The sequence below is a fragment of the Poecile atricapillus genome, chromosome 30, assembly GCF_030490865.1.
Source record: "Poecile atricapillus isolate bPoeAtr1 chromosome 30, bPoeAtr1.hap1, whole genome shotgun sequence".
NCBI lineage: Eukaryota > Metazoa > Chordata > Aves > Passeriformes > Paridae > Poecile > Poecile atricapillus.
In genome coordinates, this window is record NC_081278.1 from 725,793 (window position 1) to 742,722 (window position 16,930).

The following is a 16,930-nucleotide window of genomic DNA, read 5'->3' on the forward strand; positions in this document are numbered from 1 at the left end:
GAAGGGGGCTACTGGGGGGCACTGGTGGCTACTGGGGGGCACTGGGGGCTACAGTGAGGCGCTGGTGGCTACTGGGGGGCACTGGTGGCTACTGGGGGGCACTGGGGGCTACAGTGAGGCGCTGGTGGCTACTGGGAGGCACTGGTGGCTACTGGGGGGCACTGGGGGCTATTGGGAGGCTCTGATGGCTATTGGGAGGCTCTGGTGGCTACTGGGAGGCACTGGTGGCTACTGGGAGGCGCTGGTGGCTATTGGGAGGCTCTGGTGGCTACTGGGAGGCGCTGGTGGCTACTGGGAGGCGCTGGTGGCTATTGGGAGGCGCTGGTGGCTACTGGGAGGCGCTGGTGGCTACTGGGGGGCACTGGTGGCTACTGGGGGGCACTGGGGGCTGCTGGGGGCACTGGTGGCTACTGGGAGGCACTGGTGGCTACTGGGAGGCACTGGTGGCTACTCGGGGGCACTGGTGGCTACTGGGGGGCACTGGGGGCTACTGGGGGGCACTGGGGGCTACTCGGGGGCACTGGTGGCTACTGGGGGGCACTGGGGGCTACTCGCGGGCGCTGGTGGCTACTGGGGGGCACTGGTGGCTACAGGGAGGCACTGGTGGCTACTCGGGGGCACTGGTGGCTACTGGGGGGCACTGGGGGCTACTCGCGGGCGCTGGTGGTTACTGGGGGGCACTGGTGGCTACTGGGAGGCACTGGTGGCTACTCGGGGGCACTGGTGGCTACTGGGGGGCACTGGGGGCTACTCGCGGGCGCTGGTGGCTACTGGGGGGCACTGGTGGCTACAGGGAGGCTCTGGTGGCTATTGGGAGGCGCTGGTGGCTACTGGGAGGCACTGGTGGCTACTGGGAGCACTGGTGGCTACTGGGGGGCACTGGGGGCTACTGGGGGGCACTGGGGGCTACTGGGAGCACTGGTGGCTACTGGGGGGCACTGGTGGCTACTGGGGAGCACTGGTGGCTACTGGGAGGCGCTGGTGGCTACTGGGGGCACTGGTGGCTACTGGGGACAAAGCGCCGGGGGTCCGGGGGTGTCCGGGGGTGGGGAGGGGTCTCCCCAGGGAACGGCCAGCAGCAGGAGCCCCCAGACCAGCGGCTTTATTGGAGACCCCCCCCAAAAAGGGGACCCCGAAATGGGGGGGGTGGGCACAGACAGGACCCCCGGGGGTCACTCAGGTGGGGACACCTGGAAGGGTCACCTGGGGGAGGGGGGGGGGTCCCTGGAGGGGTGCAGGGGTTGGGTGGCCCCGGGGACAGCCGGGGGTCCCCCAGGGGTCCTTGGTGTGGGTGGCCAGGTGGTCCCCAAGGGCACTCAGGTGGTCCCCAGGTGTCCCCAGGTGTCACTTGCTGGGGATCCAGGTGTCCCCAGGTGTCCCCAGGTGTGTCCCCAGGTGTCCCCAGGTGTCCCCCAGGTGTCTCTCAGGTGTCCCCAGGTGTCCCCAGCTGTCCCCCCAGGTGTCCCCAGCTGTCCCCAGCTGTCCCCCCAGGTGTCCCCAGCTGTCCCCAGCTGTCTCCCCAGGTGTCCCCAGGTGTCTCCAGCTGTCCCCAGGTGTCCCCAGATGTCCCCAGGTGTCCCCAGGTGTTCCCAGGTGTCCCCAGATGTCCCCAGGTGTCCCCAGGTGTTCCCAGGTGTCCCCAGATGTCCCCCAGGTGTCCCCAGGTGTTCCCAGGTGTCCCCAGGTGTCCCCAGGTGTCACTTGATGGGGATCCAGGTATCCCCAGCTGTCCCCAGGTGTGTCCCCAGGTGTCCCCCCAGGTGTCCCCAGGTGTCACTTGATGGGGATCCAGGTGTCCCCAGGTGTCCCCAGGTGTGTCCCCAGGTGTCCCCAGGTGTCCCCAGGTGTCCCCCCAGGTGTCCCCAGGTGTCACTTGCTGGGGGCCAGCCCCACGCGGGCGCGGTCCCGGTCGAACACGGCGTAGTGACGCGCCAGGAAAACGTCCCCGAGGATCCAGAGGGGACCCGCGGGCGGGGGGACATCGAGAGCCATGAAACCACTGACACACGTGGGGGTCCCCCACTGTGACACCTGCGGGGACACGGGACAGCCTCAGGGGACAGGGACATGGGACAGGGACACGGGACACGGGGACAGGGGACAGGGACATGGGGACAGCCTCAGGGGACAGGGACACGGGGACAGGGACATGGGGACAGGGACACAGGGACAGGGACACGGGACATGGGACAGCCTCAGGGGACAGGGGACACGGGACAGCCTCAGGGGACAGGGGACAGGGACAGGGACAGGGGACAGGGACAGGGACACGGGGACAGGGGACATGGGACAGGGACAGGGACATGGGGACAGCCTCAGGGGACATGGCTGGGGACACGGGACATGGGACAGGGACATGGGGACAGGGACAGCCTCAGGGGACATGGCTGGGGACACGGGACATGGGACAGGGACATGGGAACAGGGACACGGGGACAGCCTCAGGGGACAGGGACACGGGACAGGGACACGGGACAGCCTCAGGGGACAGGGACACGGGGACAGGGACATGGGGACAGGGACACAGGGACAGGGACATGGGACATGGGACAGGGACATGGGGACAGGGACATGGGATAGGGACACGGGGACAGGGACAGGGACATGGGGACAGGGACATGGGGACAGGGACAGGGGGACAGGGGACAGGGACACGGGGACAGGGACATGGGGACAGCCTCAGGGGACAGGGACACGGGACAGGGGACATGGGGACAGGGACAGGAGACAGAGGACAGGGACATGGGGACAAGGACAGGGACACGGGGACAGGGACATGGGGACAGCCTCAGGGGACACGGCTGGGGACATGGGACAGGGACACGGGACAGGGGGACAGGGACACGGGACAGGGACATGGGACAGGGACACGGGACACGGGGACAACCTCAGGGGACAGGGACATGGGACAGGGACATGGGGACAGGGGACAGAGGACAGGGACACGGGACAGGGACATGGGGACAGGGACATGGGGACACGGGGACAGGAACACGGGGACAGCCTCAGGGGACAGGGACACGGGGACAGGGACATGGGGACAGGGACACGGGACAGAGACAGGGACAGGGACACAGGGACAGGGACATGGGGACAGGGACACGGGACAGCCTCAGGGGACACGGCTGGGGACACGGGACAGGGACATGGGACAGGGGACAGGGACATGGGGACACGGGGACAGGGACACGGGGACAGCCTCAGGGGACAGGGACACGGGGACAGGGACATGGGGACAGGGACATAGGGACAGGGACATAGGGACAGCCTCAGGGGACAGGGGACAGGGACACGGGGACAGCCTCAGGGGACAGGGACATGGGGACAGGGACATGGGGACAGCCTCAGGGGACAGGGACACGGGGACAGGGACATGGGGACAGGGACACGGGGACAGGGACATGGGGACAGGGGACAGGGACAGGGACATGGGGACAGGGACATGGGGACAGCCTCAGGGGACACGGCTGGGGACACGGGACAGGGACAGGGACACGGGACAGGGGACAGGGGACAGGGACACGGGACAGGGGACAGGGACACGGGACAGGGGGACAGGGACACGGGACAGGGACATGGGACAGGGACACGGGACACGGGGACAACCTCAGGGGACAGGGACACGGGACAGGGACATGGGGACAGGGGTGAGGACAGCAGGGATGGGGAAGTCAGGGGGGGACATGAGGGAAAATAGGATGGGGGTGACACAGAGGTGACACAGATGACACAGGTGACACAGGTGACACACAGGGGTGACACAGGTGACACCCACAGGTGACACCCACAGGTGACACAGATGACACAAATGACACACAGGTGATGCTCAGATGACACAAGGTGACACAAGGTGACACAGGGGTGACACACAGACACACAGGGGTGACACAGGTGACACGGGGGTGACACAGGTGACACGGGGGGTGACACACAGGTGACACAGGGGTGACACAGACACACAGGGGTGACACAGGGTGACACAGGGGTGACACACAGACACACAGGGGTGACACACAGGTGACACGGGGGTGACACAGGTGACACGGGGGTCACACCTGGAGCACGTAGTGCTGGGGGTCGAGCGTGAACTCCTTCCCCCCCAGGACGAAGGTGACGTTGGGCAGGGACGGGACCTTGTCACAGTCCAGCAGGTACTGGGGGGACAGGGGACACTCAGGGACCCCCACCCAAATGACAGGGGACACTCAGGGACCCCCCACCCAAACTGACCTGGGGACCCCCACCCAAATGGGGACACTCAGGGACACTCAGGGACCCCCACCCAAAGTGACCCGGGGACCCCCACCCAAACGGGGACAGGGGACACTCAGGGACCCCCCACCCAAAGAGGACCTGGGGGGGACATTCAGGGACCCCCACCCCAAGGTGTCCCAGGAGCCCGAGGGAATTTGGGGAGGGGTCCGTACCTGCCCCCCCGCCCCAAGGTGTCCCAGGACCCCGAGGGAATTTGGGGAGGGGTCCGTACCTGCCCCCCCACCCCAAGGTGTCCCAGGACCCCAAGGGAATCTGGGGAGGGGTCCGTACCTGCCCCCCCACCCCAAGGTGTCCCAGGAGCCCGAGGGAATTTGGGGAGGGGTCCGTACCTGCCCCCCACCCCAAGGTGTCCCAGGACCCCGAGGGAATTTGGGGAGGGGTCCGTACCTGCCCCCCACCCCAAGGTGTCCCAGGACCCCGAGGGAATTTGGGGAGGGGTCCGTACCTGCCCCCCCGCCGTGCGGGACCCCCCCCAGCGCCCGGTGCAGCGCGGCCACCTCGGCGCTGGGCCCGGTGATCAGCGATGTCCCCGTGTCCACGATGGCCTCGCAGCCACCCCCGCACAGGGGGGGGTCCCGGCACCCCGAGACCCCCGGGGACCCCACCGACAGCCTGGGGAGCGGCCAGGGGGGGTCAGGGGGCACATGGGGGGGATTTGGGGGGGATTTGGGGGCAGCTGGGGGGGATTTGGGGCATTTAGGGGGGATTTGGGGGCATTTGGGGGGGATTTGGGAGCAGTTCAAGGGGTCGGAGTGGATTTGGGGGAGATCTGGAGGGATTTGGGGAATCTCGGGGGGATTCAGGGGGGATTTTGGGGGGAGATTTCGGGGGATTTGGGGAGGATTTGGGAGGGATTTTTGGGGGGGATTTGAGGGGGATTTTGGAGGGATTTTGGGAGGATTTTTGGGGGGAATTTGAGGGGGATTTCGAGGGGATTTTAGGGGGATTTGGGGGGGATTTGAGGGGGATTTTGGGAGGATTTTGGGGGGATTTTTGCGGGGAATTCGAGGGGGATTTCAGGGGGATTTTGGGAGGATTTTTGGGGTGAATTTGAGGGGGATTTCGGGGGGATTTGGGGGGATTTTAGGGGGATTTCGGGAGGATTTCAGGGGGATTTTGGGAGGATTTTTGGGGTGAATTTGAGGGGGATTTGGGGGGTCTCACCTGTCCATGTGCACCTGCCAGTAGCTCTTTCGGGACACGGGGATGTAGTGCAGGGGTCCCTCGAACTGTCCCTCGTCGATGCCCCCCAAAAGCAGCTCCCCCCCGTCGCCCTCCGACGCCCCACTGCGCCCCCCGGGCAGAATTTGGGGGGCGTCAGGGGGGGCTTGGGGGTCCCAGGGGGGATTTGAGGGTTCCAGAGGGGATTTGGGGATCCCAGGAGGGGTCCCAGGGGGGATTTGGGGTTCCCAGAGGGAATTTGGGGATCCCAGGAGGGGTCCCAGGGGGGATTTGAGGGTTCCAGAGGGGATCTGGGGGTCCCAGGAGGGGTCCCGGGGGGGATTTGGGGTTCTGGGGAGGATTTAGGGGTCCCATGGAGGATTTGGGGGTCCCAAGGGGGATTTGAGGGTTCCAGAGGGGTCCCATGGAGGATTTGGGGGTCCCAAGGGGGATTTGAGGGTTCCAGAGGGGTCCCAGGGGGGATTTGAGGGTTCCAGAGGGGATTTGGGGGTCCCAGGAGGGGTCCCGGGGGGGATTTGGGGGTCCCAGGGGGAATTTGAGGGTTCCAGAGGGGTCCCAGAGGGGATTTGGGGGTCCCAGGAGGGGTCCCAGGGGGGGATTTGGGGTTCTGGGGGGGATTTGGGGGTCCCAGAGGGCTCCCATGGAGGATTTGGGGGTCCCAGGGGGGATTTGAGGGTTCCAGAGGGGTCCCAGGGGGGATTTGGGGGTCCCAGAGGGAATTTGGGGATCCCAGGAGGGGTCCCAGGGGGGATTTGGGGGTCCCAGGGGGGATTTGGGGATCCCAGGAAGGGTCCCAGAGGGGATTTGGGGTTCTGGGGGGGATTTGGGGATCCCAGGGGGGATTTGGGGGTCCCAGAGGGGTCCCAGAGAGGATTTGGGGGTCCCAGGGGGGATTTGGGGATCCCAGGGGGAATTTGGGGGTCCCAGGAGGGGTCCTGGGGGGGATTTGGGGATCCCAGGGGGGATTTGGGGGTAATTTTGGGATGTTTTGGGTGTATTTGGGGTGTCTCAGGGGTAATTTTTGGGGTAATTTCAGGATGTTTTGGGGGTGGATTTGAGGTAATTTTGGGGTAATTTCAGGATGTTTCGGGGGTTAATTTGGGTGTCTCAGGGGTATTTTTGGGGTAATTTTGGGATGTTTTGGGGGTGGATTTGAGGTAATTTTGGGGTAATTTCGGGATGTTTCAGGGGTTAATTTGGGTGTCTCAGGGGTAATTTTTGGGGTAATTTCGGGATGTTTTGGGGGTGGATTTGAGGTAATTTTTGGGGTAATTTTGGGATGTTTTGGGGGTGGATTTGAGGTAATTTTGGGGTAATTTCGGGACAGTTTGGGGGTCAGTTTGGGATCCCCAGGTGCGGGCGGTACCTGCGCAGGTGGAAGGAGAAGACGTTGTTGCGGAACAGCCCCTGCTCCATCATGTTGTCGAACACCGGGCGCGCGGGGCCGGCGGCGGCGCCGGGGAACGCCAGGCCCAGGACGCCATCGAAACGCGCGGCCGCAAACGCCAGGCCAGGCAGGGCCACCGCCTCGGCAAACGTCTGGTTGGGGACCGAGACATTGGACACCTGGGGACAGGGACAGAGACACGGTGACACGGTGACAGTGACACGGTGACAGTGACACAGTGACATGGTGACACCGCCTCGGCAAACGTCTGGTTGGGCACCGAGACGTTGGACACCTGGGGACAGGGACAGTGACACGGTGACAGTGACACAGTGACACGGTGACACCGCCTCGGCAAACGTCTGGTTGGGGACCGAGACGTTGGACACCTGGGGACAGGGACAGTGACACGGTGACACGGTGACACAGGGACACGGTGACACCGCCTCGGCAAACGTCTGGTTGGGGACCGAGACGTTGGACACCTGGGGACAGGGACACGGTGACACGGTGACATGGGGACACAGTGACACAGTGACACGGTGACATGGTGACACAGGGACATGGTGACACCGCCTCGGCAAACGTCTGGTTGGGGACCGAGACATTGGACACCTGGGGACAGGGACAGGGACACGGTGACACGGTGACACAGGGACACAGGGACACGGTGACACGGTGACACGGTGACACAGTGACACGGTGACACCGCCTCGGCAAACGTCTGGTTGGGCACTGGGACATTGGACACCTGGGGACAGGGACAGTGACACGGTGACACAGTGACACGGTGACAACACCTCGGCAAACGTCTGGTTGGGGACCGAGACATTGGACACCTGTGTGGGGACATGGTGACACCGTGACATGGTGACACAGTGACACAGTGACACGGTGACACCGCCTCGGCAAACGTCTGGTTGGGCACCGAGACATTGGACACCTGGGGACAGGGACACGGTGACACGGTGACACGGTGACACAGGGACACAGTGACACGGTGACACAGGGACACGGTGACACCGCCTCGGCAAACGTCTGGTTGGGGACTGAGACATTGGACACCTGGGGACAGGGACAATGACACAGTGACATGGTGACATGGTGACACGGTGACACAGGGACACAGTGACACGGTGACACAGGGACACAGTGCCACCCACTCAGCCCGTGTCCAGCACCGTGAGGGTGTCGCTGCTCTGGTGAGACCCCTGAGACCCCTCCCCACACAGACCCCAGCCCACCGTGAGGGTGTCGGTGCTCAGGAAGCCCCTCAGGACCCCTCCCCACACAGACCCCAGCCCACCCTGAGGGTGTCGGTGCTCAGGGACCCTCAGGACCCCTCCCCACACAGACCCCAGCCCACCGTGAGGGTGTCGGTGCTCAGGAAGCCCCTCAGGACCCCTCCCCACAGGGACCCCAGCCCACCGTGAGGGTGTCGGTGCTCAGGAAGCCCCTCAGGCTGCCGCTGCCGTAGCTGATGGCGAAGGCGGTGCCGTTGGCCCGGTGGGTGCAGGACAGCCCGGGCTGGTAATGGGGGTGCAGCCCTGAGGGGGGGGGGACACGGGGGGGACACGGTCAGTCCGCTCAGACCACGCCCACTCCGCACAGGCCACGCCCACTCCCCCTCAGACCACTCCCACTCTGCTTAAACCGTGCACATCCCCTCAGACCACGCCCACTCCGCTTAAACCACGCCCACCCCCCCTCAGACCACGCCTACTCAGCCTAAATAGCTCCCGTGCCCCTCAGGCCACGCCCACTCAAGTCAGACCACGCCCACTACACTTAAACCACGCCCACTCACCCTCAGGCCACGCCCACTCTACTTAAACCACGCCCACTCCACTCAGACCACGCCCACTCTGCCTAAATAGCTCCCGTGCCCCTCAGACCACGCCCACTCAAGTCAGACCACGCCCACTCTGCTTAAACCACGCCCACTCCCCTCAGACCACGCCCACTCCACTTAATCCGCGCACATTCCCCTCAGACCACACCCACTCTGCCTAAATAGCTCCTGTGCCCCTCAGGCCACGCCCACTCCCCCTCAGACCACGCCCCTTCCCCCACAGACCCCACCCCTCATCCGGCCACGCCCCCTTCATAACCCCGCCCCTCCAAAACCCCCGCTCGGTTTTAACCACGCTCATTCCCTCAGACCACGCCCCCCAGCCAAACCCTAAGCCATTACTCCAGGCCACGCCCACCCAGACCACGCCCCCCCGGCCAAACCACGCCCATTCCTTCAGACCGGGCCCGCCCCCGAGCCAGACCACGCCCATTCCCAGACCACGCCCACCCAGACCCCACCCCACCAAACCACGCCCACCCAGACCCCACCCCATCAAACCACGCCCATTCCAGACCACGCCCACCCAGGCCCCACCCCTGGGCCAAACCACGCCCATTCCCAGACCACGCCCACCCAGACCCCACCCCATCAAACCACGCCCACCCAGACCCCACCCCACCAAACCACGCCCACCCAGACCCCACCCCACCAAACCACACCCATTCCCAGACCACGCCCATTCCCTCAGACCCCGCCCCATCAGACCACGCCCATCCCCAGACCACGCCCCGCCGTGCCCCGCCCCCTCGGCCCCGCCCCTCACAGCAGGCCAGGTAGAGCAGGCAGCAGCGCGATGACGGCACCCAGAGATCGGCCGAGCCCGTGTCGAAAATGACGCGGAAATTCTGGGGAGGGGTCCCCAGCGAGATGGTCCCGTAGTACTGGGCCTGGGGAGGGGGGACAGGCACCCGCCGTCACCTCGGGGTGTCACCCGAGGTGTCCCCAAACCGGCCCCTCCCCCCACCCCGAGCTGTCCCCAAGGTCCTGGAACCCCCCTCATGGCAATGTGCCCCACCCCCCTCATGTCCCCAAGGTCCCCGAAACCCCTCCCCGATGTCCCCAAGGATCCTGGGACCCCCCCCTCGATGTCCCCAAGGACCCTGAGACCCCTCCCCGATGTCCCCAAGGTCCTGGAACCCCTCCTATGTCATTGTCCCCCACCCCCCTCATGTCCCCACGGACCCCGAAACCCCTCCCCGATGTCCCCAAGGTCCTGGGAACCCCCTCCCTCGATGTCCCCAAGGACCCTGAGATGCCACCCCGATGTCCCCAAGGACCCCGGGACCCCCCCCATGTCACTCTCCCCCACCCCCCTCGATGTCCCCAAGGACCCCGAAACCCCTCCCCCGATGTCCCCAAGGATCCCTAGACCCCCTCCCATGTCCCCAAGGACCCCGGGACCCCCCCTCGATGTCCCCAAGGACCCCGAGACCCCCCCGTGTCACTGTCCCCCACCCCCCTCATGTCCCCAAGGTCCTGGGACCCCCCCCCGATGTCCCCAAGGACCCCGAGACCCCCCCGTGTCACTGTCCCCCACCCCCCTCATGTCCCCAAGGACCCCGAGCCCCCTCCCCGATGTCCCCAAGGTCCTGGGACCCCGCCCCGATGTCCCCAAGGACCCTGAGACCCCTCCTCAATGTCCCCAAGGACCCTGAGACCCCTCCCCGATGTCCCCAGGGACCCTGAGACCCTTCCTCAATGTCCCCAAGGACCCTGAGATGCCACCCCGATGTCCTCAAGGACCCCTAGACCCCCCCCTTATGTCCCCAAGGACCCCGGGACCCCTCCCCGATGTCCCCAAGGTCGTGGGACCCCCCCTCGATCCTGGGACTGCCCCCATGTCACTGTCCCCCACCCCTCATGTCCCCAAGGTCCCCGAAACCCCTCCCCGATGTCCCCAAGGACCCCTGGACTCCCCCCCGATGTCCCCAAAGTCCCGGGACCCCCCCTCGATGTCCCCACGGACCCCGAGCCCCCTCCCCGATGTCCCCCAGACCTGTCCCCCCCCCCCCGCCCCTCCCCCACTCACGTCCATGTAGTTGTGGAGCCGCGCGGGAGCCGCCGCCCCTCCCCCACTGCGGCTGCGGGGACCCCCCCCGCTCCCCCAAAACTTGGGGGGCACCCAGGGCCCCCTCTCCAGGGGGATGCTGCGGGGGAGAGGGAAGGGTTAACGGAGGGGAGGGGGGGGGGGGCCGGGCCACCGCAGAGTTAATGAGCCTAATGAGCTTAATGAGCTTAATGGCAGCAATTATGCTAATGAAGGGGAGCGCGGGGCGGGGCGGGGGCGGTTAATGAGGGGCTCGCGGAGCCGCCTCCCCCGGGCTTTAATTGGGGGGAGGGGGGGAGGGGGTTAATTGGGGTGTGGGGGGGTGGGGGGGGTCCCCCCAAATTGTGGAGGCACCCCCAGGGTGACCCCCGGGGTCAGAGGTCACGGGGAGGGGTCGCGCCCTGGAGGGTGGGGCCGGGGCCGAGCGGGTCCGACCGGCTCCCGCCCCCGCCCGGCCGGGAAACCCAAACCACACCTGGGGGGACCCCAAACCACACCTGGGGGGACCCACGGAGCCGGGGAACCCCAAAATCCCCCCCCAGAACTCACCTGGGGGATTCAGGTGTCGGGGAACCCCAAAATCCCCCCCCAAAACTCACCTGGGGGATTCAGGTGCCGGGGAACCCCAAAATCCCAGCCCCAAAACCTCACCTGGGGGATTCAGGTGTCGGGGAACCCCAAAATCCCCCCCCAAAACTCACCTGGGGGATTCAGGTGTCGGGGAAACCCCAAAATTCACCCCCAGAACCTCACCTGGGGGATTCAGGTGTCGGGGAAACCCCAAAATCCCCCCCCAAAACTCACCTGGGGGATTCAGGTGTCGGGGAAACCCCAAAATTCACCCCCCAAAGCCTCACCTGAGGGGATCCAGGGGTTCTGGAAAGCCCAAATCCCCCTCCAAAACTCACCTGGGGGATTCAGGTGTTCGGGAAACCCCAAAATTCACCCCCCAAAATCCCATCCCTGCTCAAATCCCCCTCCAAACCTCACCTGGGGGATTCAGGTGTCGGGGAAACCCCAAAATTCACCCCCCAAAGCCTCACCTGAGGGGATCCAGGGGTTCTGGAAAGCCCAAAACCCCTCCCAACCTCACCTGGAGGGGATCCAGGTGTTCTGGAACCCCTCACCTGAGGGGCATTTGGACATCCCAAAACCCCCAACGCCACCGAACCTCCCCCAGCGGGGAAGAATCGGGGGTTCGGGGACCCCCAAATTCCTGCCAGCCCCTCACCTGAGGGACACGGGTGTTCGGGAAAGCCCAAATTCCCTCTCCGAATCTCACCTGGGGGGATCCAGGTGTCCGGCACCCCCCAAATCCCCACCCAGAGAGACTCCAGGTGTCCCAGAACCCCCCCAAATCCAGCCCCAAACACCCCCCAGGTGTGGGGGACCCCCCAAATTCCCTCTCCAATCCTCACCTGGGTGTCCGGCACCCCCCAAATCCTCACCTGGGTTGTTCAACTCCCCAAATCCAGCTCCAAACACCCTCCAGGTGACACCCAGGTGTGGGGGACCCCCCAAATTCCCTCTCCAATCCTCACCTGGGGGGATCCAGGTGTCCGGAGAACCCCCCCAAACCCCAACCTGGGTTGTTTAACGCCCCAAACCCAGCTCCAGGTGACACCCAGGTATGGGGGAACCCCCAAATTCCCTCTCCAATCCTCACCTGGAGGGATCCAGGTGTCCGGCACCCCCTAAATCCCCACCCAGAGAGATTCCAGGTGTAGAGAAACCCCCCCAAACCCCCACCTGGGTTGTTCAACTCCCCAAACCCAGCCCCAGGTGACACCCAGGTGACACCCAGGTGTGGGGGACCCCCCCAAATTCCCTCTCTAATCCTCACCTGGGTGTCCGGCACCCCCCAAACCCCCACCTGGGTTGTTCAACTCCCCAAACCCAGCCCCAGGTGACACCCAGGTGTGCGGGACCCCCCCAAATCCAGCCCCAGGTGACACCCAGGTGTGCGGGACCCCCCCAAATCCAGCCCCAGGTGACACCCAGGTGACACCCAGGTGTGCGGGACCCCCCCAAATCCAGCCCCAGGTGACACCCAGGTGTGCGGGACCCCCCCAAATCCCCCCCGGGACCCCTCCCCGGGTGTCTCACCGCAGCATCGCTCCCGCTCCAGCCACGAGCAGCAGGAGGGGCCCGATCCTGGGACCCCCCATGGCCGCTCCGAGCCCCCCCAAAGCCGCTCTGAGCCCCCCCAGCCCCGCGCCGGCCGGGGAACCCCCGCAGGCCCCGCCCCCTCCCCTAAACCACGCCCCCTCCCCTAAACCACGCCCCCTCCATTCACAACAACGGGAAAGCCACGCCCCCTCACCGGGAGCCACGCCCCCTTATGACCATAAATGGTTCGTTCGACCACGCCCCTTCATTGATAAACACCACAAAGGCCACGCCCCCTTATGACCATAAATGGTCTGCTCGGCCACGCCCTCCCCCTGGTGACGTCATGGCGGGGGCGGGGGTGACTCAGGGGGCGCGGGAACCCCAAAACCGCCCTCCCACATCCGGGGGGGACCCTTAAAACCACTCGGTAATTAACAGAGACCCCCTAATTAGGGGGGGAGATCCCTTAAAACCACCCGGTAATTAACAGAGACCCCCTAATTAGGGGGGGACCCTTAAAACCACCCGGTAATTAACAGAGACCCCCTAATTAGGGGGGGAGATCCCTTAAAACCACCCGGTAATTAACAGAGACCCCCTAATTAGGGGGGGACCCTTAAAACCACCCGGTAATTAACAGAGACCCCCTAATTAGGGGGGGACCCTTAAAACCACCCGGTAATTAACAGAGACCCCCTAATTAGGGGGGGACCCTTAAAATCACCCGGTAATTAACAGAGACCCCCTAATTAGGGGGGGGATCCCTTAAAACCACCCGGTAATTAACAGAGACCCCCTAATTAGGGGGGGTCCCTTAAAACCACCCGGTAATTAACAGAGACCCCCTAATTAGGGGGGGGGGTCCCTTAAAACCACCCGGTAATTAACAGAGACCCCCTAATTAGGGGGGAAGATTAACAGAGACCCCCTAATTAGGGGGGGGGACCCTTAAAATCACCCCATAATTAACAGAGACCCCCTAATTAGGGGGGGAGATCCCTTAAAACCACCCGGTAATTAACAGAGACCCCCTAATTAGGGGGGGGCCCTTAAAATCACCCCAGAACTGGGACCCCCCCCCCCAAAACCGCCCCATAATCGAGACCCCCCCCACCCTTTCGGGGGTCCCCATAATTTGGGTGGGGGTCCCATAATTTGGGGGGTCCTCATATTTTGAGGGGGGTCCCCCATAATTTGAGGGGGGTCCCCATAATTGGGGGGTCCCCCATAATTTGGGGGGGGTCTTCCATAATTCGGGTGTGTCCCCATAATTTGAGGGGAGGGTCCCCCATAATTTGGGGAGGGGTCCCCATAATTCGAGGGGTGTCCCCATAATTTCGGGGTGTCCCCATAATTTGGGGAGGGTCCCCATAATTGGGGGGGTCCCCATAATTTGAGGGGGGGGTCCCCATAATTTGGGGAGGGTCCCCATAATTTGAGGGGGGGTCCCCATAATTGGGGGGGTCCCCATAACTTCGGGGGGTCCCCATAATTTGGGGAGGGTCCCAATCATTTGGGGGGGCCCCTATAATTTGGGGGGGGTCCCCATAATTGGGGGGGTCCCCATAATTTGGAGGGGCCCCCATAATTTGGAGGGGTCCCCATAATTTGGGTGTGTCCCCATAATTGGGGGGGCCCCCCATAATTTGAGGGGGGTCCCCCATAATTTGGAGGGGTCCCCATAATTTGGAGGGGTCCCCATAATTTGAGGGGGGGGTCCCCATAATTTGGGGAGGGGTCCCCATAATTGGAGGGGCCCCCCATAATTTGAGGGGGGGGTTCCCATAATTCGGGTGTGTCCCCATATTTTGGGGGGGTGTTCCCATAATTTGGGGGGTGTCCCCATAATTTGAGGGGTGTCCCCATAATTTGGGGAGGGGTCCCCAAAATCTCACTCGGGGGGGGCTGTGAAGCACCTTTATTAATCCGTGGGGGGGGGGGGTCGGACGGATGCGGGGCCCCCCCCCGGCCCCACATTTGGGGGGGCGGAGTGTGAGTGTGGGGGAGGGGCTGGGACAAACAGAGCCGCCCCCCTCCCCCCCAAAAACGACCCCCAAAACCCCCCCAAAACCCCCCCAAACCCCTCCCCACCGAGGGGGGGCCGAGCCCAGGCACTGAATGAATGAAGGAGTGGGGAGGGGTCGGGTTTGTTTTTGGGGGGGGACCCCCACCCCAAAATGAGGCTGAGGAAGAGCTGGGGGAGGGGAGGGGAAGGGGGAGACCCCTCCCCAGGTTTGGGGGGGTCAGTTGCGGGTGGGGGGCAGCCCCGGGGGGCTCGGGGGGCGGCGGATGTTGGCGCGGTCCTTGGCCGCCTCCTCTTCCTCGTCGTAGCGCTCGTCCTCATCGTCGCTGTGTCGCGGGCTCGATAATCGCGACAGAGCCGGGGAGGGGGGAACCGAGGCGGGGCGGGGGTAGCGGAAACCCTGCGGGGAGAGACCCCCCCCCCCAAATAAAATATAAATAAAATGAAATGAAATGAAATGAAATGAAATATAAAATAAAATATAAAATAAAATATAAAATAAAATAAAATAAAATAGTGAAATGAAATAAAATAAAATATAAAATAAAATATATAATAAAATAAAATGAAATAATGAAATGAAATAAAATAAAATAAAATGAAATAAAATGAAATGAAATAATGAAATAAAATAAAATATAAAAATAAAATAAAATAAAATAAATAAAAATAAAATAAAATGAAATAAAATGAAATAATGAAATGAAATAAAATAAAATATAAAATATAAAATAAAATAAAATAAAATAGTGAAATAAAATAAAATATAAAATATAAAATATAAAATAAAATAAAATGAAATAGTGAAATGAAATAAAATAAAATATAAAATAAAAAATAAAATGAAATAGTGAAATGAAATAAAATAAAATATAAAAAATAAAATAAAATAAAATAAAATGAAATAAAATGAAATAAAATGAAATGAAATAAAATAAAATAATGAAATGAAATAAAATAAAATAAATAACAGGGTTTGGGGGGAAAAGGGGGCAAAAGGGGGGAAAATGGGGAAAAAGGGGGGAAAATGGGGGGAAAATGGGGGGAGAAAGGGGGGGAAAAAGGGAAAAAAAAGAGGGGTTAAAGGGGGAAACAGGAGGGAAAAAAGGGGGGAAAAGGGGGGGAAAAAGGGAGGGAGAAAAAGGGGAAAAGTGGGGAAAAAGGGGAAAAAGAGGGGGGAAATTGGGGTAAAAGAAGAAAAAGGGGAAAAACAGGGAAAAAAGGGAGGAAAAATGAGGAAAAACGGGAAAAAGGGAGGAAAAGAGGGGAGAAAGGGAGAGGAAAAAGAAGAAAAGGGGAGAAAAAAGGTGGAAAAGAGGGAAAAGGGAGGAAAGAGAGAAAAAAGGGGAATAACAGGAAAAAACAGGGAAAAGAAGGGAGAAAGGGGGAAAAAGAGGGAAAAAAAGGGCGAAAAAATAGGGAAAAAAAGGGGGAAAAAAGGCGAAAAAAGAGAAGAAAGGGGAGCCCCAAAAAGGGTGGGGGGAGGGGGGCTCGGGGTGGGGTTTGGGGGGGTTTTGGGGTTTTTTGGGGGGGTTTGGGGAGGGTTTGGGCGGTTTTAGGGTTTTTTTGGGGGGTTTTGGGGTGTTTTGGGGGGAGTTTTTTTTTGGTTTTGGGGGTTTTTGGGGGGCTTTTGGGGTTTTTTGGGGGGTTTTGGGGTTTTTTGGGGGAGTTTTTTTTTGGTTTTTGGGGTTTTTTTTGGTGTTTTTTGGAGTTTTTGGTGGTTTTTGGGGTGTTTTTGGGGTTTTTTGGGGGGGTTTTTGGTGTTTTTTGGGGGTTTTGGGGTGTTTTTGGGGTGTTTTGGGGGTTTTTGGTCACTCACAGCCGCAGCCTCGGGGGGTTCGTAGGTGAAGCTCTCGGGGAAGGCTTTGGCCAGGGCCATGCGCCGGGCGAAGGTGTAATACTGGGGAGGGGGCACGGGGGTCAGGAGACCCCCAGAGACCCCCCCAGAGACCCCTCCTCATCCTCCTGGGACCTCCTGGGACCTCCTGGGACCTCCAGGACCCCAAAACTCCACCCAGACACCTCCTGGGACTCTCAGGGATCTCTCCA

At 61.9% G+C, this 16,930-nt stretch overlaps 2 protein-coding genes across 5 annotated transcripts in view; both read right to left on the reverse strand.

The window, feature by feature from the left end:
* Positions 1-1,812: 1,812 nt before the first annotated feature.
* Positions 1,813-12,920, reverse strand: LOC131589793 (cathepsin D-like). Its single transcript, XM_058859571.1, has 10 exons — positions 12,853-12,920; positions 10,729-10,846; positions 9,463-9,586; positions 8,273-8,391; positions 6,824-7,023; positions 5,440-5,562; positions 4,721-4,887; positions 4,428-4,486; positions 4,056-4,154; positions 1,813-2,031 (listed from the first exon to the last, which is right to left on the reverse strand). Exons 1-10 carry the CDS (start codon positions 12,912-12,914, stop codon positions 1,870-1,872), a joined length of 1,233 nt encoding a protein of 410 aa, XP_058715554.1. The 5' UTR covers positions 12,915-12,920; the 3' UTR covers positions 1,813-1,869.
* A 2,010-nt stretch (positions 12,921-14,930) lies between these two features.
* Positions 14,931-16,930, reverse strand: part of GYS1 (glycogen synthase 1) — a 40,748-nt gene continuing 38,748 nt past the window's right edge. For 2 of the 4 annotated variants that reach the window (XM_058859771.1, XM_058859772.1), the window contains 2 exons: positions 16,701-16,781; positions 14,931-15,281 (listed from right to left, as the gene is read on the reverse strand). In XM_058859771.1, coding sequence (XP_058715754.1) covers positions 15,102-15,281; positions 16,701-16,781 — 261 coding nt within the window. In that variant the 3' untranslated portion in view covers positions 14,931-15,101. The remainder of the gene's footprint in view (positions 15,282-16,700; positions 16,782-16,930) is intronic. The other 2 variants (XM_058859770.1, XM_058859768.1) reach the window with 1 other exon arrangement.

Bases quoted from the DNA above. Each gene is read 5' to 3' on its own strand.
- LOC131589793 (XM_058859571.1), bottom strand. From the start codon at position 12,914: ATGGGGGGTCCCAGGATCGGGCCCCTCCTGCTGCTCGTGGCTGGAGCG. The intron at 10,847-12,852 runs GTGAGACACCCG...TCTCCCCCGCAG, and splicing joins GGAGCGGGAGCGATGCTGCG to CATCCCCCTGGAGAGGGGGC. The intron at 7,024-8,272 runs GTGGGCTGGGGT...CCCTGTCCCCAG, and splicing joins TGAGCACCGACACCCTCACG to GTGTCCAATGTCTCGGTCCC.